Raw genomic sequence first — 24,642 nt, forward strand, 5'->3', positions numbered from 1 at the left:
GCTTAGAATATGATTCATCTGATATTTACATGCCGGCTGACCTGCTCCCTGCCTCTAATAAATATGAGATACTATCAAAGCTTATATATAATAGCATAATAATCTACTCCCTTCAACTTTTTAGACTTTTATTTTGATATGAAAATCTTCATTTTTTAAGAATAATTTTTATTTTCTCTGATCTGACAAAGGTTGGATAATCTGTTGGCATTGGTGCATGCTAGTAATTATAAAATTCCATAGAACTTAAGAATTCAGGGTTGCCTGGGTGACTCAGTCAGTTAAAGCGTCAACCCTTGGTTTTGGCTCAGGTCATGATCTCACGGTTTGTGAGTTTCAGCCCCACGTTAGACTCTGCGCTGGTAGCATGGAACCTGCTTGGGATTCTCTCCCTCACCCCCTCCCTCTCGCTCTCCTTCTCTCTCTGCCACTCCCCCACTTGTGAGCATGAGTACATGCTCTTCCCCCACTCACTAAATAAATAAACATTTTTTAAAAGAACATAAGAATTCATTGCTGTGTAAAGTATTATCTCATCATGTCCCATTATCAGTTGAAAACAACTTATGTCCAAAATAGAAATTGTTATTTATTTTTTTATTATTATTTTTTTGAAATTGTTATTTAAAGAATCTTATTATTCGTAAAAAGTATAATTAAGGACATATTACTGAGGTCAAGCCCTTTTTTACACATAAATTCTAGAAGAGAATAAAAGATCGAGAAGCACTAAAAAATGTGTATGTATAATTAACAAGCAATTTTTGATGACATGTTATGGTAAATTAGAAAATGTTAAATTATTTAATATAATTTAAGTATATATAAATATATATATTTAAACAGAAGCCCAGCATACATCTTAGTTCTCATTCATTCATCACTTTTTCTTTTTAATCCTTAATATGTATGCATTGCCATACTTGCTGGGTGCTGGAGTTAAAAAATGAATAAGGCATGGTCCTTATTCTTAAGAATTCTAAATATGTTACAGGAGTCAGCAAATGAGACATATAGGCCAAATCCAGCCTGCCTTTTTGTTTTGGTTTGATTTGGTTTGGTTTTTGTATGTGGCTTGTAAGCTAAGAATGGATTTTGTATTTTTAAATGGCTGAAAAAATCAAAAGGAGAATAGTATTTTGTGGCACATGAAAATTATTTGAAGTTTAAGTTTCAGTGTCCTTTATAAATGAAGTTTTTTTGGAACACAGCTACGCTCATTCCTTTGTGTATTACTTGTGGCTACAGCAACAGAGTTAATATTTGCAACCAAAACCTTATAGCCTGCAAAGCCTGAAATATTTACCATCTGACCTTTTGCAGAAAAAGTTTGTTGACCCCTGGTCTATTGGATGACAATGTCTTCTTTACTCACATATTTTAGGAACTTTGTTAAAAATTGATTTTTATCTTTTTCTCTTTAGTAATCTGAAATGATACTGGGTTTCATTTCTTAAATGTTTAATTTTAGAAGGAGCAAAGAAAAATGCTTTTCTGCCATAATGAAGTATATTGCCACATTGTCTCAATATACAGTATAACATAAGTAAAAGATCCCTTATTCTAAAAGTATATAAAATTTTGAACTTCTAAACTGATCAAAGTAATGGATTTATTATACATTAAATAAAATCTCACTCTTAAAAATTTTTCGAACTGTTGTTCTTAGCAGTACCTTCTAACAAGTGTCCTGATATAATTGGGCATGATGAAATAATCAAGCAAAAGGAGAAATAGCAAAAATTTCAGGAAACTATAAATTTTGATATAAGGGATATTCATTTAAAAGGATTCTTATGGTTCATTATGGAATTGAAGAAGCATCTGACAAAATGACCAATGCTGAAGGGAACAGAATACTGAAAATTTGGTACAAAGGATGTTTTTCTAGGAAAAGATTATGAATTCTAGAAGGCATATTCTGTTTATAGTCTATAGTATTTATATTTTTTTGGAACAAATTACTATCTAATCCTTTCTACAAATATTTTCCATTTAAGTTATTAGAAATTTTTTCACAAAAATCTCAAATCAAAGAAAAATTTTTTTATTTTATAAAATTTGTTTTATAATCAATTTGTCAGAATTCATGTATTTCATCATTTTAGGTGTGAGTGTATTGTAAGCCAGGTATCATTTTATGCAGTCATTAGCCATTTTTCTTTCTTGATTATCATGCTTCAAAAATAACAATACTCTGTAAGTAAAATGAAGGAGACATCCTTGACCTGAGTTACTGACTATACATTAATGATTCTCAATTTGTGACTTGTGAAAATCAGTGAGAACTGACATTTAACAGCTTCACCTAAAACTTAACATCAGACATTTTGACAGAAAAATTCCTGTATTATACCAAAAAATATCATATCTAATAATTTCTGTTTTCGAAAGAAAATTTAATCACTAACACAGGTTGATTAAATTATATCATTTTCAAGTATATATGATACTCTTCAGGAAACATGGATTCTTTCCCTGGAAAATATCATATACTGATATTCTAAAACTCTATGAATATTAGAGTTTATTTTGTAGTGCTATGATTGTTTTTTACTAAAATAAAATACCTGTCGTATGTGCTAAAGCTAAATATAACTGTATTGAACTAGGATTTTTTTGAACTAAAATTGTTCTGTATCAATAGGGTAACTGAACAATATGAAATTGATAAAGCAGAATATCAGAAACCCTTGCACTTGAAACATTTCAAACTAGATTGAATAAAATATATCACTCTTCTGTGGTCAGATATGGCTGTAATTTATGCCATTTTAATCTCTTCCTTTAATTTTTATGAAATAGCCCAGGACATAAGAAATATGTTTCCATGTCTTTGTCTTAACATGTTGGGATACACTAACACCATAGAGTCAGATAGACCTGAATTTAAATCCCAACTCTACCACTGTGAAATTAAGGCAAATTAACATGTTCAAACTTCACTTTTTTCATTTACTAAATTAGCTAATGCCTACCTCTCAAGGTTGTTGTTTCTAGTGGTTGAGATAAGAAAGGTAGCCAATAATAATAACTAACATTTATATATAGCACTTACTATGTGTTAGCAGCTGTTTTAAGCATATGTTAATTAATTTAGTCTTCAAAATAACCATACGAGGTATGTGGTTTACATCTATTTTATAGATGGAGAAACTGAGACACAGATCAATTAATTGACTTGTCCAGGGTTATCCAAACTAGTGACAATAATGCATGTAAAATGATCTAGTATAAAACCTGGCACCTTTGTAGATGTTTGGTAAATGTTTATTTTTTTCTTACCTTTTTCTTCCTCATTTAATTAATATTATCTATTACTTCCAATTAGATTTGACACCCCCAAATATTTCTCCTACTAACCCTTGTACCTCAGGTATCTATTGTTAGCTACTAACATATCTCATGGATAGTCTAAAAAATAAAGATATCAGTCAACATTTCCCCACTACTTTCAGGCATGAGACAAAGGAATAAGATTAAGAATTATTAATAAGAGTATTATAATATATATTATATATAATATATTATATATAATATATATATAAGTATATAAAAATATTATAAGAGTATTAGTGCAGTTGCATTAAGTACCTCTTTATATCCTACCTGAACCTGTTTATTTTGTTTAGGTCCCTAATTCCTCTGTAGTTTAAACTTCTTGGAATTTGGCTTGGAAAAGCTGAGATATATGAGATTCAGGGTAGCTTTTTCATAATAGCTCACTTTATTCTGGGGTTTGTAATTATTTTGCAGTATCCATTAAAAAGCAGTATATGTCTCAGAGCATAGGCACATTTAGGAGCTACCAGTTTGCTAAAAATTAAAGCGTTTATAGTTTTTCTTAGTTTAACAAGTATTATTTTAACAAGCAATAGTTTAACAAGTATTTATCAAGCACCTTGAGCTTCACTGAGTGAGTGCTAATGTACATGTACTCCCCAAATAGTCACCTGACAAATCAAGACACTATAAATCTAGTATCAGAAATGTTCAGCCAGAAGATTTCTTTAAAGAGGACGATTAAGAGAAAGCTAATTAGTAAAAATTTTGTACAAGTAGAATTTAAGCTAAAATTGAAGGAGAGAAATAGGATTCAGATTAGGAAAGAAGAGGACATTACTAATGGGAGTAAAGAAGAAAGGGAAATGTGCGATCAAACTACAGAGAAAGATAAAATTAAGAAAATCTTCCTGGCTAGAGAGGATTCATTTTACATAGAAGGATGGATAAACTAGACTTATGTTATTTTAATCTCTTTCTTAGAACATCTAGAGTAGCACCATCTGTAGAGATTAAAAACAGCAACTGTCCTTATGCCAAGATTCCTTAGAAGCCAGAATTCATAAGTCTACTATGAAGCAGTACACACAGAAAAATCATGACATCAAGGCTCTCTAAAAGTAGACCCTTTTGAGATGTCATTTATTCAAATACAGATCAACACATTCCTCAGTAGGACTAACTTCATTCTTTTTGAAGATTTTTGTTAATGTTTTTGTTTAGTTGTAAGTCCTAATTTAATTCACAGACCTAGTGACTATACGCACCATTATTTATAGATAAAATTGAAACTGCTGTGAAGCACCAAGTTCCAGTTTTTTTATTTATTGTTTGGAAACCATTTCAGTCAATGTTTATCTTATAATCAACACAATCAAGGAATATTTTCTTATCATGGATTTCATCAGTAATTTGTCTCAAGTTAGCTTAGTGTTTTATATAAAACTACAAACTATATAAAAAATAGGTAAATCATGGTATCTCAGAGTTTGAGGAGAATTCAAAAGCCATTGTGTTCAAAGTCCTAGTACCCTTTCCATCATTCCCAACCTTTGTCTGAACATCTCAATCACTACTTCTTCCATCTGGGAGTTTGTTGGTTTTGCAATTCTAATTGTTTGAAAGTCCAAACATGTCACACTGAAACCTGGCACCTTATAATTTCCTAATCAATGTTTCCAATTCTTTTCTGCAATGTACTAAAGAAGGTAAATTCCTTTTTACATGATAATTCTAATATTTAAAGGTAAATGTTACATTTTCCTCTTAAGTCCACATTCTTTTGTAGATTTTCTTTGCATTCATTTGTTTCCATTAGATACAAACTTTCCCAAGACATTCAACCTCTATTTCACTTATACATTATAAAGAAAAACTCCTTGGTATAATTGTACTAGGGGAAAGGTAAAGGTACAAAATTCAATCATTTAGATAAGGTAATTAAGGCAATAAGTGACATTGAATTTAAAACTATTATGTTGAAAGTCTCCTAGTCCACATAAAATCAATACAGAGGGAAAAACACATTGCTCCTCAAGGTCAGAATTTTAGAATTTTGAGCATAAAACAAAAACAAAAATTTCATATATGAAGAACCCATATATAAACTGCTGTCTTCATTCCCTTGAGTATATTTCTTAATTGCATGCCTACTCTGTATCAGAATATGTACCCAGCTTTTGGGGGCCCTTATGAAGCAGAGAGATGCTATCAATAAAACATACAAATAAATACAAATATATTTATTATGGAAAATTCTGTATCTAATTAGAGCTCTTACTAGAAAAGCAGTGTTGCCCACATAACCATTTGTGAGGCAGCATAACATAGTAGTTAAGAGCACAGACTACTTGAGTTTGAATCCTAGATCTTTTACTAGTATATGACCTTATACAACTTACTTACTTTCCTATAGAAAGAATAAAACTACTTCCTTATAGGATAGTTATATTATGTGAATTAACATAAGTAAAACACGAAAAAATATTTATTTGCTACATAAATATTTGCTGTTATCACCTACAATATAAAGAGCTGTAGCTTAAAAATAAGTAGATGATGGTTGAATAAATATTGAAAGAATTTTTCTCCAGGGAAAAAAATTAAGCAAGACAGGACGTAAAATATACACTGATGTAACTGTGGGAAAGGAAAGAAATAGAGATGACATGCTAAATGTTGATTTTTACCTTGAATTTATCAGAGTGATAAAATCTTGAAATCATCTTTCTAACGTACCATTACAAGGCTACTGTCATAAAATGGCAGATGCTGGCATACCAGAATACTTTAGTTTTACAAAATATATACTAAGACCATGACAAAAAAAAAAAATCATTCAATATTTTACAAATATAAAATGCCCAAAGCATATTTATCTAGAGATATAGTTACAGGAAAGACGTTTTTAGGATATCCCTTTCTTCATTGTCTGGTCAAGAATATAGATTCATCTCTCTGTGTTAGACCTCCATTTAGACTTAATGTTGCTTTTCACACAAAATGTAATAAAATGACAACAAATGAATTTACACCTGTGAAGTCCTCTGAGCTTCTTGGAAACATACCATTGACATACCAACATATTGCCTACCATAAAAAGAAACTGTTAGGGAGTCAGAAAGTGGACTCAGATAACAAATAAACTATTTGGAATGACTCTAATAATTTTACCAGTATTGTTTTCTTGTATTAGAACTTGGAAAGAACATGGCTGCTATTAAAGAGTAGAGGACAAACGCCCAGTGGAAGGAGTAATCATTTCAGATAAGCATTAATGATTGACACATAAGTGAGAATTTAGGGGAAGAATCCAAATTCCTTTAAAAAATGCTGAGAAGAAAGAAGCAGTAACGCTATTGAAAGTTTGGGTTTTGAAAATGAACTGTTGTCAGTTTCACAAAGATAACAATCCAAAAGAAGCAGTTGATTGTGCAGCAACGACCAACTGATGTAAGAGGACATAAATTATACTTCTTTATGAAGATTAAAGGTAGCGTAGTGGTGGTGGATGTCATTGGTATAATTTAAGTGTTTCCCCCTCACCTTTTTCACCCCTGTCCGTAAGTTTGGTTGCTGCATATACTATAATATACTTGCATGTCATAATCCTTAGGGTGAAACTTTATGTAAGGAAAGATGAGTCAGGTGATTAGGAGGTGATTTTGAATAGAGTTTTGCAAATTTTTAAAATACTTTTTGACAAAATGTAGACATTTGAACCAATGAGAAAATAACTATTAGTTTTGAATATTGTATAAATCCAATGGAGTCTTATTATAATGTGTTTCTCGCTTGTAATGATTTAAGACTACAGTTGTTTAGGAGACCCCATTATAACGAGGTCAGTTCAGTATGACCCCCATTGATGAGGTTCAAAAGAGATTCACATCATGACAATTTCCCACTATAGTTAATCAGGGTATGTTAAACAGGGTATTAGTTAATTATGTGATACTCTGATATGAGCTCTATTTGTGGGCCCTATGTACTTTCTTGTTCCCTTCCTTTTCGCCATTTTTAAGTCTTACTTATACTATGCTCTATCCCTTAAGATGAGGCTGCTTTATTGTGGGATAGATAGATGAATGACTATTAATAGTCATTAATGTTATTTAATAACATTTAGAAGAATGAGAAGGTTACTTTTATATATGTGAAAGCAAATCCTAGTATAAATGTATCTTCCCTCCTAGGTGTATCTTGGGCAACAGCAGCAACAGTATTTAACAACAAATGCTCTAGTTTAGTGTTGCTCAAAATTTAGTTATTACTCTTTGCCTTCTAAGTATAAAATACCTTTGGACAGGGGTCAGCAAATGTATTCTTTAGAGGTCCAGACAATAAATACTTTAGGCTTTGTGGGTTCTTTGTTCTCTGTCATAACTACTCAACTCTGCCAGCCCTGTAGCACAAAAGCCATCATAAGACAGTATAAATGAATGCACCTCATTGTGCCCCAGTAAAAATTTATTTATGGATACTGAAATTGGATTTCATATAATTTTCTCATGTCATGATATAAATATTATTATTCTAATTTTTTTTCAATTATTTAAAAATTCAAAGATGACTCTTAGATTGCAGGCAATGCAAAAAACAGGCAGCTAGCAGGATTTGTCCCATTGGCTATGATTTGCCAACCCCTAAAGTGTGCTAGAATCTCCTCTGTTAATCAAAAGTTCATAGTATCTGAGCTTTCAGAAGAATGCTCTGAGAATTTAAGACAGAGAACAGAGACGCCCCACAAGAAATTAACACTTTGTAGATTCAATTATATCTTGAGTGCCTGCTGTATATGTGCCAGACATTGTTCAAGATGCTGGGGATACAGCAGTAAACAAGGAAGTCATAAGTTTCTGCCTTTACGAAATTTACATTTTAGTGGGTGACACAAATATAAGTAAACAAGTAAGATGTGTAATATTAGAGATGATATTAAGTACTGTGGATAAAAATAAACCAAGAAAGGTGAATAGGTAGCACAGCACAGGCAGGAAAGAGAGCTGTAATTTTAAAAAGGCCGTCAAGGAAGGCCTTATTGGTAAGGTGACATTTGAGCAAAGACATAAATGAGCAGAGACACTACATGATTTGACTTATATTTTAATAGGGAAATAATTTAGGAGACTATTGAAATAATCCAGGTGAAAAATGATAGTGACTTAGACCAATAATAGAGGTGAAGGTAGTGAGAAATACATTACTGATATGTTTTGAAGATAGAGATAACAGATAAAATAAGAGAAAGAGAGAAGTCAAGTATAATATCCAAGATTTTGACTTGGGCATTTGGAAAGATGGAGTTGCCATTTACTGAAATGGAGAAGGCTGTGGGAAGGGTAGATTTGATGAGGAACGTCAGTTTTAATTTGGTCATGGAAATGAACTATCCAAGTGGAGATGTTAAGTTGGCAGAGAAGTCTAGACTGGAGATACTATTTTTTTAAAGTCATCAGCATCTTGAGGGACTTAAAATCTGTGACAATTGATGAGATCACCAATGTATTTACTGGTATTACTATTTATTTATTGGTATTACTGCCCTTGATTTTTTTCCTCATCCACTTTCAAAGAGGTAGGTAGTTTCTAGTAACCTATCCCCTCTTCCTATTCACAAATAGCAGGGATCCCATTGAATCAGAAAGTTGACCTACACAGAAAGTATCATTAGTTGGCCATCCTCAAATTTTGCCATGGTATAAACATGGGAGTGAGTTTTCCCAAGTACCTCCTTGCTGGAAACTGTTTGCACTGGAGGTAAGTGTGAAAGGGGAGGTTGTGGGAAATGATGGGGTGAGGGCTTCCTAAACCTTTCCCAAACCTCAGAAATTGCTTGATTTTGAGGAATGGAGAAGGTTCAGGCTGGTTCTTATTTCCCTGAACCAGTTCATACAGCCCTAAATTTGACCTGCTTTCCTCAAACTGGGAGTCAGAAATCCCTTTTCTCTTCTGTTTTTCTGCTGCAGAAATTCCCAACATTCCCATTTTGTGGGCTCCAGAAAGGGGTAAGCGAAGACTTCAATCCCAGCCAATCATTTCCAGATTAATAATTTTTAGTGTTTTGGTTTTTTTTTTTTTTTTATCATCATAAAGAATGCTTGGACCCATTTTTCCCATCCATTTAATTTCCTTGTGGATTGTTATGTATCTATGTTCTAGGATCATTCTGTATCCCTGGGCAATAGAGTTCAGATTCATCTGCTATTTCCATTTGTGTGCTGTTCTCTTGTGGATTCTCATATGCAGTTTATTGATGAGTGTTTCCTAGATGGAAGAAACCCAATTCAGGAGACTGGCTTTACTCTCAATTTCATCTTTTCCTGAATGGTGTTTTTGTTCCCTGCTGAGAGCTTTTCCTCCCCTACACAACTGCTTCTGATGATCTGTCATTGCTTCTCTGCTGTTCTGTCTTATTGCTTTGACTGCCTTTGATTTTCGCCTCTACTTTTTGCCCCACTTTTATGCATCTGCTGAATGATTTGCATTCTTCACTTAATGGTACTTTGTCTATCAGGAAATGGCCTGATACTGCCATATCCATCTGCTATTTTAGCATTTTAGACTACCCAGCATTGTCTATCTGCTCTCCTACCATTCTCCGATATCATGGCCTTCCAAGTGCTACGCTATCTGCCTGCTTGATCTTGTCCTGCCCAACTTATGCCTGTGATATTATAAGTAGGTTCAGATTGTTTAGCACTTCTGCTAACTATCTCCACTTGTCTTGTGCCACTAAGTTGGACTGCTGACTGAGGTTGCTTGACTACTGTCTCCTTTACCTATTTGCTGCCATGGCTGCTTCACTAATTAACTAAAGACATTGCATTCATCTCCTATGTAATCAGACTTGCAACTTGCTGATCGGCTCATATTACTTCCTTTATACTTTTCTGCATCTGGTAAATCACTGGCGTTGTTCCTCTGTTGTCTTGTAACCCTGATCAGATTTTATTTCCAAAAAAAGTGTTGCCTACGTATTGTCCAAACATATCTTAGAAATAGGAAAATGCTTCACTATTTAACAGTCCAATCCAGTTTACTCCTAAACTGACTTTTAAACTCACTATCACCATCCTTTCTGCCTTTTTATACAACTCCACATTCTTTCCCTTATTTAACAATAGATTTTTTTTCAAATAATTTATCATCTTTGCCTCAGTTGACCTTTGGTATCATATATTGTATACTTTTGTTTCTTGTATATAGGATCTTTCAGTGATTTTCCATATATTAAATTTATTTCATAATTTATTTTCCATGATTTTTCTGGGGCTTCATGAGGATGAGTTACTCCTATTAATTTTTCCTTTTTAGTAAGATACAAGAATTTTTTGAAACTTAAAAGTGTCATCTCTAAAAATAATAAATTTAGTTATGATTCTTTGTAGTTAAAGTAGCTTTCCACTGCTCCATTTTTTTCTCTGAGAATATCATTTTTCAGCCACCCCATTATTTATGTAATATCACTTCTTTAGAGATTCTTTTGATGTATTTATCTTTCCCTCCTTTTAAACTATATTTTCTTGTGTGTGGGTAAACTTTAAATTGAATTTCCCCATTATTTGCTAAGTACTTGGCATCTAAGAAGAACTTGAAATACAAAATTATCTGCACTGTGAAGCTTGATGTCTTATTTACTCATATTTAAATGAAAAATAAGACCAAACAAGAAGTGGAGAAGAATTTTGGTGAAATTTGCAAACAATTCAAGAGTCTGAGGAGATTAGAAGTGGGGTGTATATGTATGTATGCAAGTGTGTGTGTGTGTGCGTGTGTGTGTGTGTGTGTGTGTGTGTGTACACACGCGCATGTGGTGTGTATGTAGATTTTAAGTGTTCTTTATATGTATCCACAACATCATTGTGCTTGAAGTGTGAAATATTCTGAGTCTCCATATTAAATTTTATTTCATTTTTATGAAAAAGAAATGGAAAGGAAAAGGCAAAAGCTAAAAAGAGAGTGATAAATTTAGAGAATATAGAAAAAGGGTATGGACACTTGTTTTTTTCTTTTACTTTAACAATAGAGATAAAACTAGTATCAAGAAAAAGGCTGCTGTAAGAAAGTCAAGAATCATTTCAATAGCTTTTTATTTTTTTTTATTTTAGCAAAATACGCATCACATGACATTTACTGTTTTTACCATTTTTAAGTGTACAGTTCCGTGGCATTAATACATTTTGTATAGCCATTACCACTATCTGTTTCCAGAATTTTTCATCATCCAAAACAGAAACTCTCTATACCCATTAAACAGTAACTCCCCATTCCTTACTCCCCCTGTTTTAATATCTGTCTCTGAATTTGTCTATTCTAGGTGCCTCATATAAGTAGAATCATACTATTTTTGTCCTTCTGTGTTTGACTTATTTCACTAAACATCGTATTTTCAAGGTTCATCCATGTGGTAGCATATACCCATTCATTCCTTTTTAAGACTAATAATATCCCATTTATGTATATACTGCAATGTGTTTATCCATTCATCTGTTGACAGACAACACTTGAGTTGTTTCTTGGCTATTATGCATATTACTGCTATGAACATTGGTGTGCAATGTCTGTTTTTCTTTCCATTCTTTGGGTATTTACCTAGAGGTGAACTCCCTAGCTTTTAATATTCTTGTCTAAGAGGAAATTAAAGACCTCAGGGGAACTATATAAGTAACATGAAAGATGGATAAGTCCAAGATACTGCATTAGGAGCAAAAAATTATAAACTTTTAGAAGGACACAGAATGCCAAGTGAGATTTAGAAGACCTTACGTTCTAAGAATGAAAGGGAGAATGAAATTGGACAGATGTTGGATGTTTGAAGGACAAAAAAAAATCATTCTGAACAATGTTGAAAAAAAAAATAAACCATCTTGGGGCACCTGGGTGGCTCAGTCAGTTAAGCCAACACTTCTGCTCAGGTCATGATCTCGCAGTTAGTGGGTTCAAGCCCTGCTTCAGGCTCTGTGCTGACTGGAGCCTGGAGAGCCTGCTTCCAATTCTGTGTCTCCTCTCTCTGCCCCTCCCCCACTCTCACCCTTTCTCTGTCTCTTTCAAAAATAAACATCAAAAAATATATACCAATTTTAGGACAGATGATGGCATGTCTTTGAAATGGAATAATGCAGACTTGTAAAGAAGTAGGTATTTAAATGAAGATAACTGGATTTGAGATGAGAGAGCTAGGTTAAGTTTAGAGGAACCAGCAATAGGATTAGGAATTCATTTTAAATTCAGTGGTACTCAGTTCTGGACACACAGTTTTCTACCTATAGAGATTTTACTAAAAAGATTGCTAGGCCCAACCCCACCAAAGATTCTGACTCATTAGGCTGGAGATAATGGTTTAGGCACTATGTATATGCATGTGTGTGTGTTTAATCCACTGGTAAAACACAGTGTGAGTTAAATTGAACTCTGTACCATAGTGTCCTAGACCTTACAGGAGTTACAAAAGTTGGGAAGAATTGGTCCTTGTCTTCAAGGAGTTTAAAACTGGAGTAGTTTAGTAAGCAAAAAAATTGATTTTGGAAGGAAGACTTTCAATCCATTATGTGATAATGTTTTCACTTTGTTAACTCAACAATTTTTTGGTGATTTTACGTACTTTGTCTTGCTTTTCTCAACCAGGGTTTCTCATCTAAACTATCAAACACAGAAAATGATTTGTGTGACTTCTCAATCCTCCCAAGGGTGGTACATGAATTAGTTCTATTCTATAAGCATAGGAGAAAAGTTAATTCATTACTTCCAATAATTCTCTCAGAACCTATTTTAAACAGGCTTGTTCTATGCTATGTAGTCTGTTAGAAGTACATAACACAAAGATAAGGCCCAAGAGAGGGAAAGAGACATTTAACAAAACAATGAATTTCTAACATCATTTCAAAATTTTGTTATTTTCTTCTAGTTCTTCAGGGAAAACGTTCAAAATCAGAGTAATTGTATATAAGGAAATTCTAAGCATCTGTGATTCAGGAATAAGAGTATGTTCTATAATTAATGCCTCATCACAACTGGAGGACTCTGGTAATAGTTTAAATGCCAATAAGAATCTCTTTAATTAAAAACCTGAAGCATTCAGTGGCAGATTAGTGATTCATTGGTAACTGTTAATAAACAGCATTATCTAAACCCAATGTTACTAATTTTGTAGTGGAAGAATAGAAAGTGGTTAGAGAAAAATTGATAACTAATGTTCAGGAGGTTGTTCTTGAATGTTATTGCAAGCACAATGAGGTATTCTCCAGCTGTATATCAATATTGAAAATGTTTGGGAATTTAATTTATACTCACTGTCAACTAAACCTCACTTGAATTCCTGGTGTCAGAATTTCAGTCCTATTCATTAGTTTTTATTATGAATTTGGTTAATTAGCCATTTGAATTAGGAATTTATTTGTTCTCCCTATATTGATGGGTGCCTTCACACTTGAGAGCAGTAAGCTTCATTCCTACTGCTCACTAATTCACAATGATTGCTTTAAAGGAATCTCTTTAAAGTGCTATGCCTAAGAAAGTTTTAGTAACCTGTTTTTCCTCTCATCTCCTTATGTCCTACTAAAGTTGTTTATCTTACCAGCATAGCTGAGGGAGGGTCAAAGTTCTCATGTCAGTAGAGAAGCACTAAAATAGAAATTACATCCAGAATTAACTTGTTTTCTAAAAAAAAAAAAATGAATAATTTTAAAAGATTTTGCTTTACTTGTGTTTATTCTGGAAAACATTTTTTTGTGAAAAATAAAGATTATGCAGAAATTTTAAGGTATAAGATCTGAGATAAAGGAAAATATAAGAGTAACATTTTATTAAACTTATTTTATTAGTAATAAATATACTTCTTCTTTTGATCTCTGAAATCCTGTTTTTATTTTGAGAAAAGCTAAACTGAAAGTTGTATAATGTGTTTCTTTTTTATGAAAGTTAACTTGAAAAGACAGTGTTGCTAACACACTCTTATCCTATAGGACTCAAGTCTTTTGTACATTGAATAACAAAATCCTCTAAATATCCTTGCAATCAGGAGATTCTTTGTAGCCAACCACGCCTAATAAACAAGTTGTCATTCTTTCCTTTTCACTCCTGAAGAACAGTGGAAGATATTCAGGACCTTACAAGGAAGTTGTAACTTCCTGATACAAACATTTTGTGGAGGTAGTTTTACTCCTTCAGTTTTGAATATAGACAATAACAATAGCAGGCACTAATAACTAGTCTCTACATCCCCTCATCTCTTTTTCTCCTTTTTGCTCTCTGTCCATCAGATATTTCAGTGTTGCTGGAAAAAATTAACCCAGTACACCTGTGGTACAAGAGGTCCTATGGAGTGAGAGATATCATTGAGGGAAAGTTAATTGCCTCAGCTCTGGAAGCTATTGGATGCAAAGATCCTTTATGTATGTTTAATAGTATTTAATTTCATGAATATCAAAATCAATACTTGAAAAGTTCACTGGTTAGATATTTGGATATTTACAAAATACAAACCACTCCCAAACATTTTGTATTTGTCTCTGAATACTTTTTAGATTTCTTGTAATATTTAGTTTTTATGAAGAAATAGAGTTTATATTCTATTCATATCAGCAGCATAAAAACATCTCAGGTGTTCAAGAATCAGTTTTTCTTTGGTTTGTTCCTAGCTATATTATAGGAGTAAATGTGTATTTACTTTGCAGTTAGAAGTAATAATCCCATTATAGACATCTTAAACAAATATTCTGAAAGTATCTTTTGTAAGTTAAATTTATATTTTCTCATTCTCAATGCCTTCTGATCAAAATTAAGATCATTCTTGTGAGGAGATAGAGGCAAAAAGCCTTTTCAGATATCTTGCTTCTCATTATGGTTAGTTACTAAAAACTAAAACCCAAGACCATCTGCAGAAAGCTCTTATGTTATTAACAAGAAAATCTGTCTTCAAATGTTCATACTTCACAGTTAGCGTCAGAATATTAGGAACACAGTATTTTGCATGTAATAGGTGTTCAGTAAGAGCATAAAATGATGACTTTTTATTGTGACACAGTAATAAAGATGAGATTGTAAAGTATTATAGATGAGATTAAAGATGAGAAGAGTATATGGTCATTTAGGGGAAGGAAAAGGTAAGGATTTTTAAATACTTATCTTGCCTTATATTAATAGCCTTAAAAGAAACAACACCTATCTTTTTCTGAGTATAGATTTCTGATTATATGGGTTTTTTTTCTAAAAAAAGAATTTGGGAAATATAGGAAAGCAAAATGAAGTAAATGAAAATCACCAATAATTGATACATAATTATTATCTGGGACTAATTCATTAGTTTTCGTATTGAGAACCCATCATAGATACAGGTTTATATCTTGGGTTTCTAGTTGTTATCATAGCTACTAAAATTTACCGTGTACTTACTACGTTCCAAGCATTGTGATAAGCACTTTATGTAATGTCTTATTTAATACTAACAGCAAACCTACAGAATAAGTACTACTTTAGAGGTGAAAAAATTAGTTTTAGAAAGGTTAAATCATGAAATAACCCACATCACAGAGCTAGTAGAAGGTGATAGAATTAGAATTTCATCTAGATAGTCTTGACACCATAGCCCTTGCTTTTTAACCACTCTTTTTTTATATAAATTAAGCTTTTTTTTCCATTTAACAACTGTTTTACCAAAAAAAATGAGATTTGCCAATCACTACAGAGTATAAGCAAGCTATAATTAATTTCATTTCCTTGTTATTAACCATTTAGGCTCTTTTTATTTCGTATCATAGACATTCTCTTTATAAATAAATCGTCAAAAACATCTCTGATTATAACTTTAGAAATATTTCCTTCAAATAGAATAACTGATTCAGAATTAATTCTCATAATACATAACTGCCAAACTGACCTCAGGAATATATGTATAAATTTATATATTCATACTACCAGTTTTTGGAATTAAACATTCATTATTTCTAATCTTAACGGCTTGATGGATGAAAATTATTTGGCTTTATTGGCATATTGTAGACTAACAATGAATTAAACAATTTTCTTGTATTTGTCTAGTTTTTTCTTCTTTTGTAAATTGCCTGTTTTTTTTTTTTGTTTTCTTTGGCTCAGTAGCCAATTCTTGAAAGTTGATTCTAATTACAAAGAGATGTTTAAGAAATTGGTTGTCAGGAAATAATTTTGGCATAATGAGATTTATATTTTAACTATATCATTTTGACTATATCATAAATCTAAACCAGTTTAGGGGCTCCTGAGTGGCTTTGTCGGTTTAGCATCTGACTCTTGATTTCGGCTCAGGTCATGATCCCAGGGTTGTGGGATCAAGCCCCACAATGAGTATGGAGCACGCTTAAGATTATTTCTCTCTTTCTATCTCTCTCTCTCCCTGCCCCCCCCATCCCTCTCTCTCCCTCTCTCCCTTTGCTCTTCTCTGCCCCTAGTGCTCTCTCTCTCTCTCTAAAATAAAAACTATATATACATAAAAATCAGTTTATTTTCTCTTTTCTCAAGCTCCATTAACATAATAGTACTCATTTATTTCATTATTTACCCTCTACAGCAGAGGTTAAGTTCAAAAAAATATCCTGAATCAAAGGCATGCAGTTAAGAAAGTACGAATGCATTATTTTCTATCAAGCTAGTTATGTGCATAATGAGGTTTTTTTTCTTCCATAGCAGATGCACAGTGGTTTATTTTATAACTATTCTTTTCTTATGGGATGCCAATGTTAAATATTGTGTGGATAGAAAATTATTGAAACAATATTCCAGAATTAATGATCCATTCATAGATCTAAATCTTAACAAAATAATTTATCATTAGGACATTGAATATACATAGCTACTTTAGCAGTCATGTTTTTTAAATACCAAATATACAATCCTATTTATACATTTTTTTTTTTTTGCTCAGCAAACTCATTTTTCTACATACGAATTCCAAAAGAAACAATACTCTTGCATGCAATTAATGTGAATTACCATTTGATTATCTAGACATTTAAAGCATTTATAGACTTTTTCAGATAGGTAGAGCTTAATTCTCTCCATTGCTCAAAAGAGCCTTTTCTTTTTTTAGTTGCCCCTCACATGCAAATCATTTCATGCCCAAAGCTTTTTGGTAAGTGAATCGTTTAACACTTGGCTTAAGTTTTTCCACAGAAACATTTATTTATGTAAGTGTTTCTCAACCTGGGGATTTTTTTGGTGCCTGAGGAACATTTGGCAATGCCTGGTGACATTTTTGGTTGTTATAACTGAAAGGATGCTACTGACATTAGGTGAATAGAGGTCAGGGATGCTGCTAAATATCCTACCTATGCCCTGAACAGCCCTTACAACAAAAAATTTTCTGTCCTGAATTGTAATAGTGCAGAAATTGAGAAATCCTCATTTAATAATAATATTGAGTATTCACTGACTGCCAGGCACTGTGCTTGGGGTTGGGGACACATGTATAGAAAATTATGATCTTAGCACTGAGGGAAGTTACTAGTTAGGTTGAGGATGGTTAGGAAAGGGAAAGAATTGGGTAAATAAACTATAACATGATCATCAGTATAGTAATGGTGTGTTTGTGATATATTAGGAGCAGGATAAAGTTCACCTGAGGGACTTAGGGAAATTTTCAAAGAAATAATATTGGAACTGTTGTTTTTATTGTTCTTATTGTTTGTCTCTTCACTTAAATTTCCAAAAAGCACACAAAAAGTATAGCTAACAGCTTAATGAATTTTTAAGAAATGAACATACCTGTCTGACCAGCATCCAGATCAAGAAACCAGATTATCAGTATCCCAGATTGAGCCCCCTTTTGTGTCCCTTTCAGTAACAGCCCAACCCTCAAGAGTAATTACAGTTTTGACTTTTAACATCATTATTTTTGTTTTTTAGTAAACTTTATGCAAATGAAATCTTATACTGTGTTATCATTTGTATCTGGATTCTTTTGCTCAACATTATGTTTATAAACTTGATACATGTAGTTGTTTGTTCATTATCACTACATACAGTAATTGTTTTTATGACTATGCCAATATATATTAAACAACCGTAAAGACACAATTGCTGAGATCTTAAGTCTGCCAGTAGATCAGTCTGACTGCAGAAAGGGATGTGAAGGGGAAGTGGCAAGAGAGAGCCTGGGGAGGTAGGTAAGGCCAAATGATGGACGCTGTCTGTGTCTTATAAAAGGCATTTGGGTTTTTTTCTAGTAGAAAATAAAGATTGTTTTGAAAGATGTTAAACAGCAATGAATGTAGTGAGATTTACATTTTACAAAGACCGCTTTTGGTAGAATAGAGAATGAGTTAAATGGGCATAAACTTAGCTATAACATTAATCAGGAGGTTATTAAAATATTCAAACAAAAGATGCTGAGTAGCTAAATGAAGACAAGGATAGATAGGGATAGATTACTTTCTGAGGATAAAATTAATAGCACTTTTTGACTAACTGGGTATGGAATTTGCAAAGAGTAGTTTCCTGAGCCAACTTTCAAAATCCTATGTGTGTTACTGAGATATAAAATATGTACAGTGAAGAAAAATGACAGAATTCAATGTCAGCAATTAAAATTGAATTCAAAATAACATACAAGTTTATCTATAGTATTCAAACTTGTAGAAAAACATTATTAGTTGAAAATGAATACATTGACAAAATCTTCATGGAAAATCCATAGGGAAATTGGTAACAGTCTAGACCAAGTATAAACTAAAGGTAATAGCTTTTATTTTTCATTTTAATTTCAAATTTATGACTTTTTTCTGTTGTCCCAGAATTTCACTATTTTTATTTTATTTTTATCTCTCACTAAATTTATACATTTAGTCATGAAGCAGGTGGGTTTTGTCTCAGGAAGAAAAAAATGAGACAAGTGCGTGTGTGTTGGTGCATACACCAAAAGCAAGAGTTGAGAAAGGAAGAAAGAAAGTAAAATATTGTATTGATATGAATTAGAAAGAAACTATCTAAAGTGGAATTAACAGAGTTCCCAGTCATTATTTCTAGGTCTGAGATTACTGTCTTTTACTTTTTTTGTCCATGCATCCCTAAAGAGAATAAAGGCAGTGAGTCAGAGAGTTTCCCATTGTCACCAGGCAATAGTATTACTTCAAAGAGGTATTTATTGCAGAGATAGTGGTTAAGATAGTTGTCTCTTTGTGACCCAGAGAAGAGATATGATTATTCATTTAGAAAACTCAAGAATCAATTCAAAGGGTATTAGAATCAAGAAGAGTTCAGCATGGTGGTTAAATAAAGGGTATTTTCCTTTATAAAAATCTATATGCCAGTATTACTTAAGCTAGAAACAACCATTAGAAAAAGTAATGGGAAAAGATCTCATTTGTAATAGCAGAAAAAAGTAAACTTCATAATACCCAAGAATAAACTAAAAAAAATTTGCCAGACCTGAATAAAGAAAACTTTATTAAAGGACATAAAATATAGCTTGAATGACTTGGAAGTTATGCCATATTCTTAGATGCAAATATTTTTGTGAAATTGTCAATTTACCTTAAATTGAGATAAATGAGATATAATTCCCAATGGATTTTGGGGGGAATACAGCGTGTGATTTTTTTCTTAAGTAAAACAATGAGAGAGCCTTACTCAGATGTAAAAACATGATATAAGGCGCAGTGATTAAAATATTTGGTATGTTACAAGAAAATAAAGTCAGAGATGAATGCCACCAAATGATATTTTATTAACATACCTATGTGTAAAATTGAATTTAACATATTATATATGTGACATTTCAAGACATTTGAGGAAAGAAGGATCAGCCAGTAAAAGATGTTGAGAAAATTGGCTCTCCATTTTGGTGGACGTTGATCATACAACACAAAATTAAACTACAGTTAATTAAATAAAAACATTTAATTAAACATTAAGAACTATAAGTTTATGATTTAAAAATTAAGAGATTATTTTTATTATCTTTAGGCAAGAGAAACCTTTCTAGGTAAGACATAAAACAAAGAAAATACAATAAAAACATTGATAGAAACCCCCGCTGTTAATAAGCATTGGAAACCTTTTAATGAAAATGCCAACTAAGCAAAAACTTGTTACAAATGTTAAATGTTAAAAATTAATATTTGCAAGAGGTTTAACTGCTAAAGTTTAATATTTTAAATATGTAAAAATTTCTTAATAATTCAACAGCAAGAGGGGCGCCTGGGTGGCGCAGTTGGTTAAGCGTCCGACTTCAGCCAGGTCACGATCTCGCGGTCCGTGAGTTCGAGCCCCGCGTCAGGCTCTGGGCTGATGGCTCGGAGCCTGGAGCCTGTTTCCGATTCTGTGTCTCCCTCTCTCTCTGCCCCTCCCCCGTTCATGCTCTGTCTCTCTCTGTCCCAAAAATAAAAAAATTAAAAAAAAAAAAAAAGTTGAAAAAAAAATAATTCAACAGCAAGAACATGGACACCAATATAGAATAACAGGCAAAAGATATATTCAGGCAGTTTGCAATGGGAAAGAAGCAAATTGCTTTTAAATATGTGCTCATTATAACTGGTAAGAAATGTAAAATTTGAAAATATTGTATTGCTTTGTACACATCATTTAAATAACTATTTAAGATAAAGATTGCCTGGAAGTGTCAAGGCTTGGGTGAAAAGACCTTTGTTCAGAGTATAAATTGGTACCATTTTTCTATAGGGCAATCTGCAGTGTATCAAACATTTCAGTGTAATGGTGTAAAAGACATTCATTTGATAGGGAATAACAACAGTTTACAAATAGGGTACAGCCTAGAATAATTGTTGTTTTAGTACTTAAAAAGCCTTCCCACTCTAGAAAAACTTGACCCGGTACAAAGAAATAACCTGTGAGGCATACTATGTGAAATGACATAAACAGTGTCAGTCGTTAGATTCATTGTGTCCCCCAAAATACCATGAGTTGAAGGTCAAAGCAGCAGAGAGCAGGAAGCATAACTGTAGGAAGCCTGGACTTTGCAAAGGGAGGAGAAGCCCTGAGGACAGATGGCTATACTACTGTGCTGTTGGTGAGACACTTAGGCTTGGACAAAAACCCTGTGTAAAATTAAGCCTGGAATTCCCTAAGACTGTGAGATCCTTGTGGGAGGCTAAAGTGGAACCAGTCAGTGATTAAACATACTCTCTAATGAAAGGTAGAAGCAGAAATAAATCTTCTCCAAAGGAAATTTTCCCCAGTTTGGGTCAGCCATACTCTAACAGATTAAGATCAAGTAATGAATATCAACAAAACCATTAATCAATAGGTGGACTGAAAAATGTGACAACTACTAGAACTGTCCAATACAAAATATAATATAGCTAAGAATTTGGTGACTATTATCATTCATTTTTCACGCTGGGAAACTTTTGTTTAGGACTAATGCTAGACCAGACAGGATGCAGACACAACAGCAGTATATCAAACTGTCCCTGACAAGCCAGGGTGTATGTTTAACCTACTGATGAAATCTTCAAAAGAACAAAGACGCACAAAGATAAAGACATTGCAAGAGATCATTATTTTTGAATAAGCAATTTCGGAGAAAATAGGACTCCTAGAAATGAGAAAATATACATTAAAATTTTTAAATCTGTAAAAAGATGAAACAGCAGATTAGACCAGCAGAAGAAAGTATTAGCATACTGAAACATGTATCTGAGGAAATTACCTCATATTGGAATAACTACATAGAGACAAAATGTTATGTAAATATGAGACATAAGGTATGGAGGAAGAAGTGAGAAGGTCCAAACCACATGACACCAAAGCCCCAAAAGGAAAGAATGGAGGAAAGGCAATGATTCAAGAGGTAATGGCTGTAAATTTACTGAACTGCTGAAAAAACATAAAACCACACATCCTCAAGATATGGTGTAAATTGAGAAGGATAAATAAAATAAATATGTAAAAGTGAAACTTCTAAACCAAAATAAAAGAGAAGATCTTAAAAGTAGCCATAAATAAAAGATCACTTATAGGAATGACAGTAGGCCTTTAAACAACATTGGAATAAGACAGTAAAATAATATCTTCAAAGTATTGAAAAAGTTATTTTGTAAATTACTTTATATAGGTTTTCATTTTGTGTTGTAAATATGTGAAGTGTCTACTCTGAGGTTCATAATATAAGACAGAAACTTGTTCTAAAATGTTGCCTGAGAAGACACTTAAGACTGTATTCATTAGGACAATATATCAAATCCTAGGATGCCATGTACCTATTAAATTTATGGGTTACATGAAAAGTTCTAAAGTGTTTTCTTGAATGAAGATATTATATTTCAAAACTGAATTACACATTGTATTATTTTCTTTTCTAATGTATTCAGTATTGTCAATTTTTCTACTGCACATGCCTTTACACTTCTGTGTTTTGGGGAACAACTTCTTAAAATCTTTTATCACATAATGAAATTAGCATATATTTAACATAAAAATAATATTAAAAGCTTTGCTCCTCCCACATAATAATTTTACTTTTCATTTGTAATAATTTCACTGTTCTACTTAACTGAAAAACTGAAACCAACCTATAGAATGATCTTAATATACCGAGATTGAAAACTCACTCATTTTTGAGTCTCAGGTTGCAGTTATCTACAGTTTAACCAAAAGCAGTGTCCTTTTATCTTTAAAGATTTACGCCCAAGAGACTCTTAAAAACTGAGGGTTGATGGGGGGTGGGAGGGAGGGGAGAGTAGGTGATGGGTATTGAATAGGGCATCTTTTGGGATGAGCACTGGGTGTTGTATGGAAACCAATTTGACAATAAATTTCATATATTAAAATAAATAAATAAATAAATAAATAAATAAATAAATAAATAAATAATAAAACAATTCTAGATACAAAATAAAATAAAATAAAGATTTATGCCCATAGTCATACCTAATATCATATTACACTCAAAACATTATAGTGTCTCATATTGTTCTGAGGTAGCACTTAAGTAATTCTGAGCTTGCTTTTCAGTTATGATAATAAACCTTATTATTTGTCCCTTGCCTTAAATAATCTTTACTGCTTTTCACAGATAATAGATATCTTTGATATCTATTATCTTTGATATCTATTAATTATTACTTAGCTTTCTGACCTATCTCTCAATGACACAAGAACATCTCAGATTTAATCTCCTTTTTTATAAATAACTTTTAAGAGTAGACCTACATTTGCCCTGATTGATTTAGGCCAGGTTTATTTTGAGATGCTGAAAATGAATACTATATCATAATTTTATTCTTTTTTTCCTGATTCCTTCCAAGTTTAAACAACTACTGTTTCTCTTTGATGTTTTCTTTTCATTGCTGCTGATCAGAGCCAGGTCAGGAAGATTAAGGAAAATATTCCTTACATAAACCCATCATTTTGTAATATAAAAAGCTTAAAAAGATACAGAATTTGACACAGCTGTGTTATCTGAAAATTATTCAGAGAAAATTGCAAAATGTCTCGTAGCTTCTGGGCAACTTGCATTATGGGAAAAAAAAACTCCTGGGAAACCAGGACATGACAGAATCCAGTCTTGCCGTTCTCCACATCCCCACCTATTTCTTTGTTTTCTGTCCTTTCCCTAGAGGCAAATTCTGTCAGGTATTGAAGTCTACCTTTCCTACTGCAGATTCGAGCAAAATGCCAGTTTTCACCTGCCCCACTTAATGTTCCTGCGTTGGGCATCCTCTGCTCTTGGACAGTTTTTTATGTGAGGAGAGGACCTGAATAAATCTCCTAATTGTCTTAATGTAAAATAATAGTGCTTGGTTACCAAATCCTTCAGGTTTGTTTTAAAAACCTGAATTTAATTTTTTTTTAAAAAAGCCTGAATTTTTTATATCCTTTGTTGGTTGATTCTTGTGAATTTGGTTTGGCTCTTGCATACCCTGAGCCACACTTAGGGTACAATTCCTAGAGCATATCATTGGACTAGAGCATCAAGGTAGCATTGACAGAGGAAAGGTTGTAAATGAACAGCCTCAGGAGTGTGTGTATGTTGGTATGTGTGTCATGTGTCTGTTAATAGGATAATCCTTTCTTCCCATTCTGACTAGATGACGGGCTTTGTTTAGTGCCAGTAGATATAACCACCTTCTTCCTCACGTCTACCAGCTGCCCTAATAAAGTCAGCTATTCAGTTTCCTATGGCCCTAACTTGACAACTTCAATCCCAATCCTTAGGACATGTATACATGTGTACACACACCCATATGCGTTATTCTCAGCTTACGAAGTGTAATTATTTTGCCCAATGGTCAACTCTATTTGACTTCTCTTAAATCTCAATCTTTAAAGAGGCCACACCACACAGGCTTCATTTGGATAGCGAACTACCTTATTCTAAGTATGATAGTATGAATGTTCTGAAAGTCTCAGTCCTCAGAGCTTAAATTA

The 24,642-nt window shown here is 32.7% G+C and overlaps 1 protein-coding gene across 15 annotated transcripts in view; it reads left to right on the forward strand.

Annotated features, from left to right (window-relative positions):
- Positions 1 to 24,642, forward strand: part of GPHN (gephyrin) — a 633,256-nt gene that overhangs the window by 313,871 nt on the left and 294,743 nt on the right. For 9 of the 15 annotated variants that reach the window (XM_058739364.1, XM_058739365.1, XM_058739368.1 and 6 more), the window contains exon 5: positions 9,252 to 9,290. The exons of the other annotated variants lie outside the window; for them this stretch is intronic. In XM_058739364.1, the coding sequence (XP_058595347.1) occupies positions 9,252 to 9,290 (39 nt within the window). The remainder of the gene's footprint in view (positions 1 to 9,251; positions 9,291 to 24,642) is intronic. 15 annotated transcript variants of the gene reach the window in all.

This window comes from Neofelis nebulosa, chromosome 7, assembly GCF_028018385.1.
Source record: "Neofelis nebulosa isolate mNeoNeb1 chromosome 7, mNeoNeb1.pri, whole genome shotgun sequence".
NCBI classification, from domain to species: domain Eukaryota; kingdom Metazoa; phylum Chordata; class Mammalia; order Carnivora; family Felidae; genus Neofelis; species Neofelis nebulosa.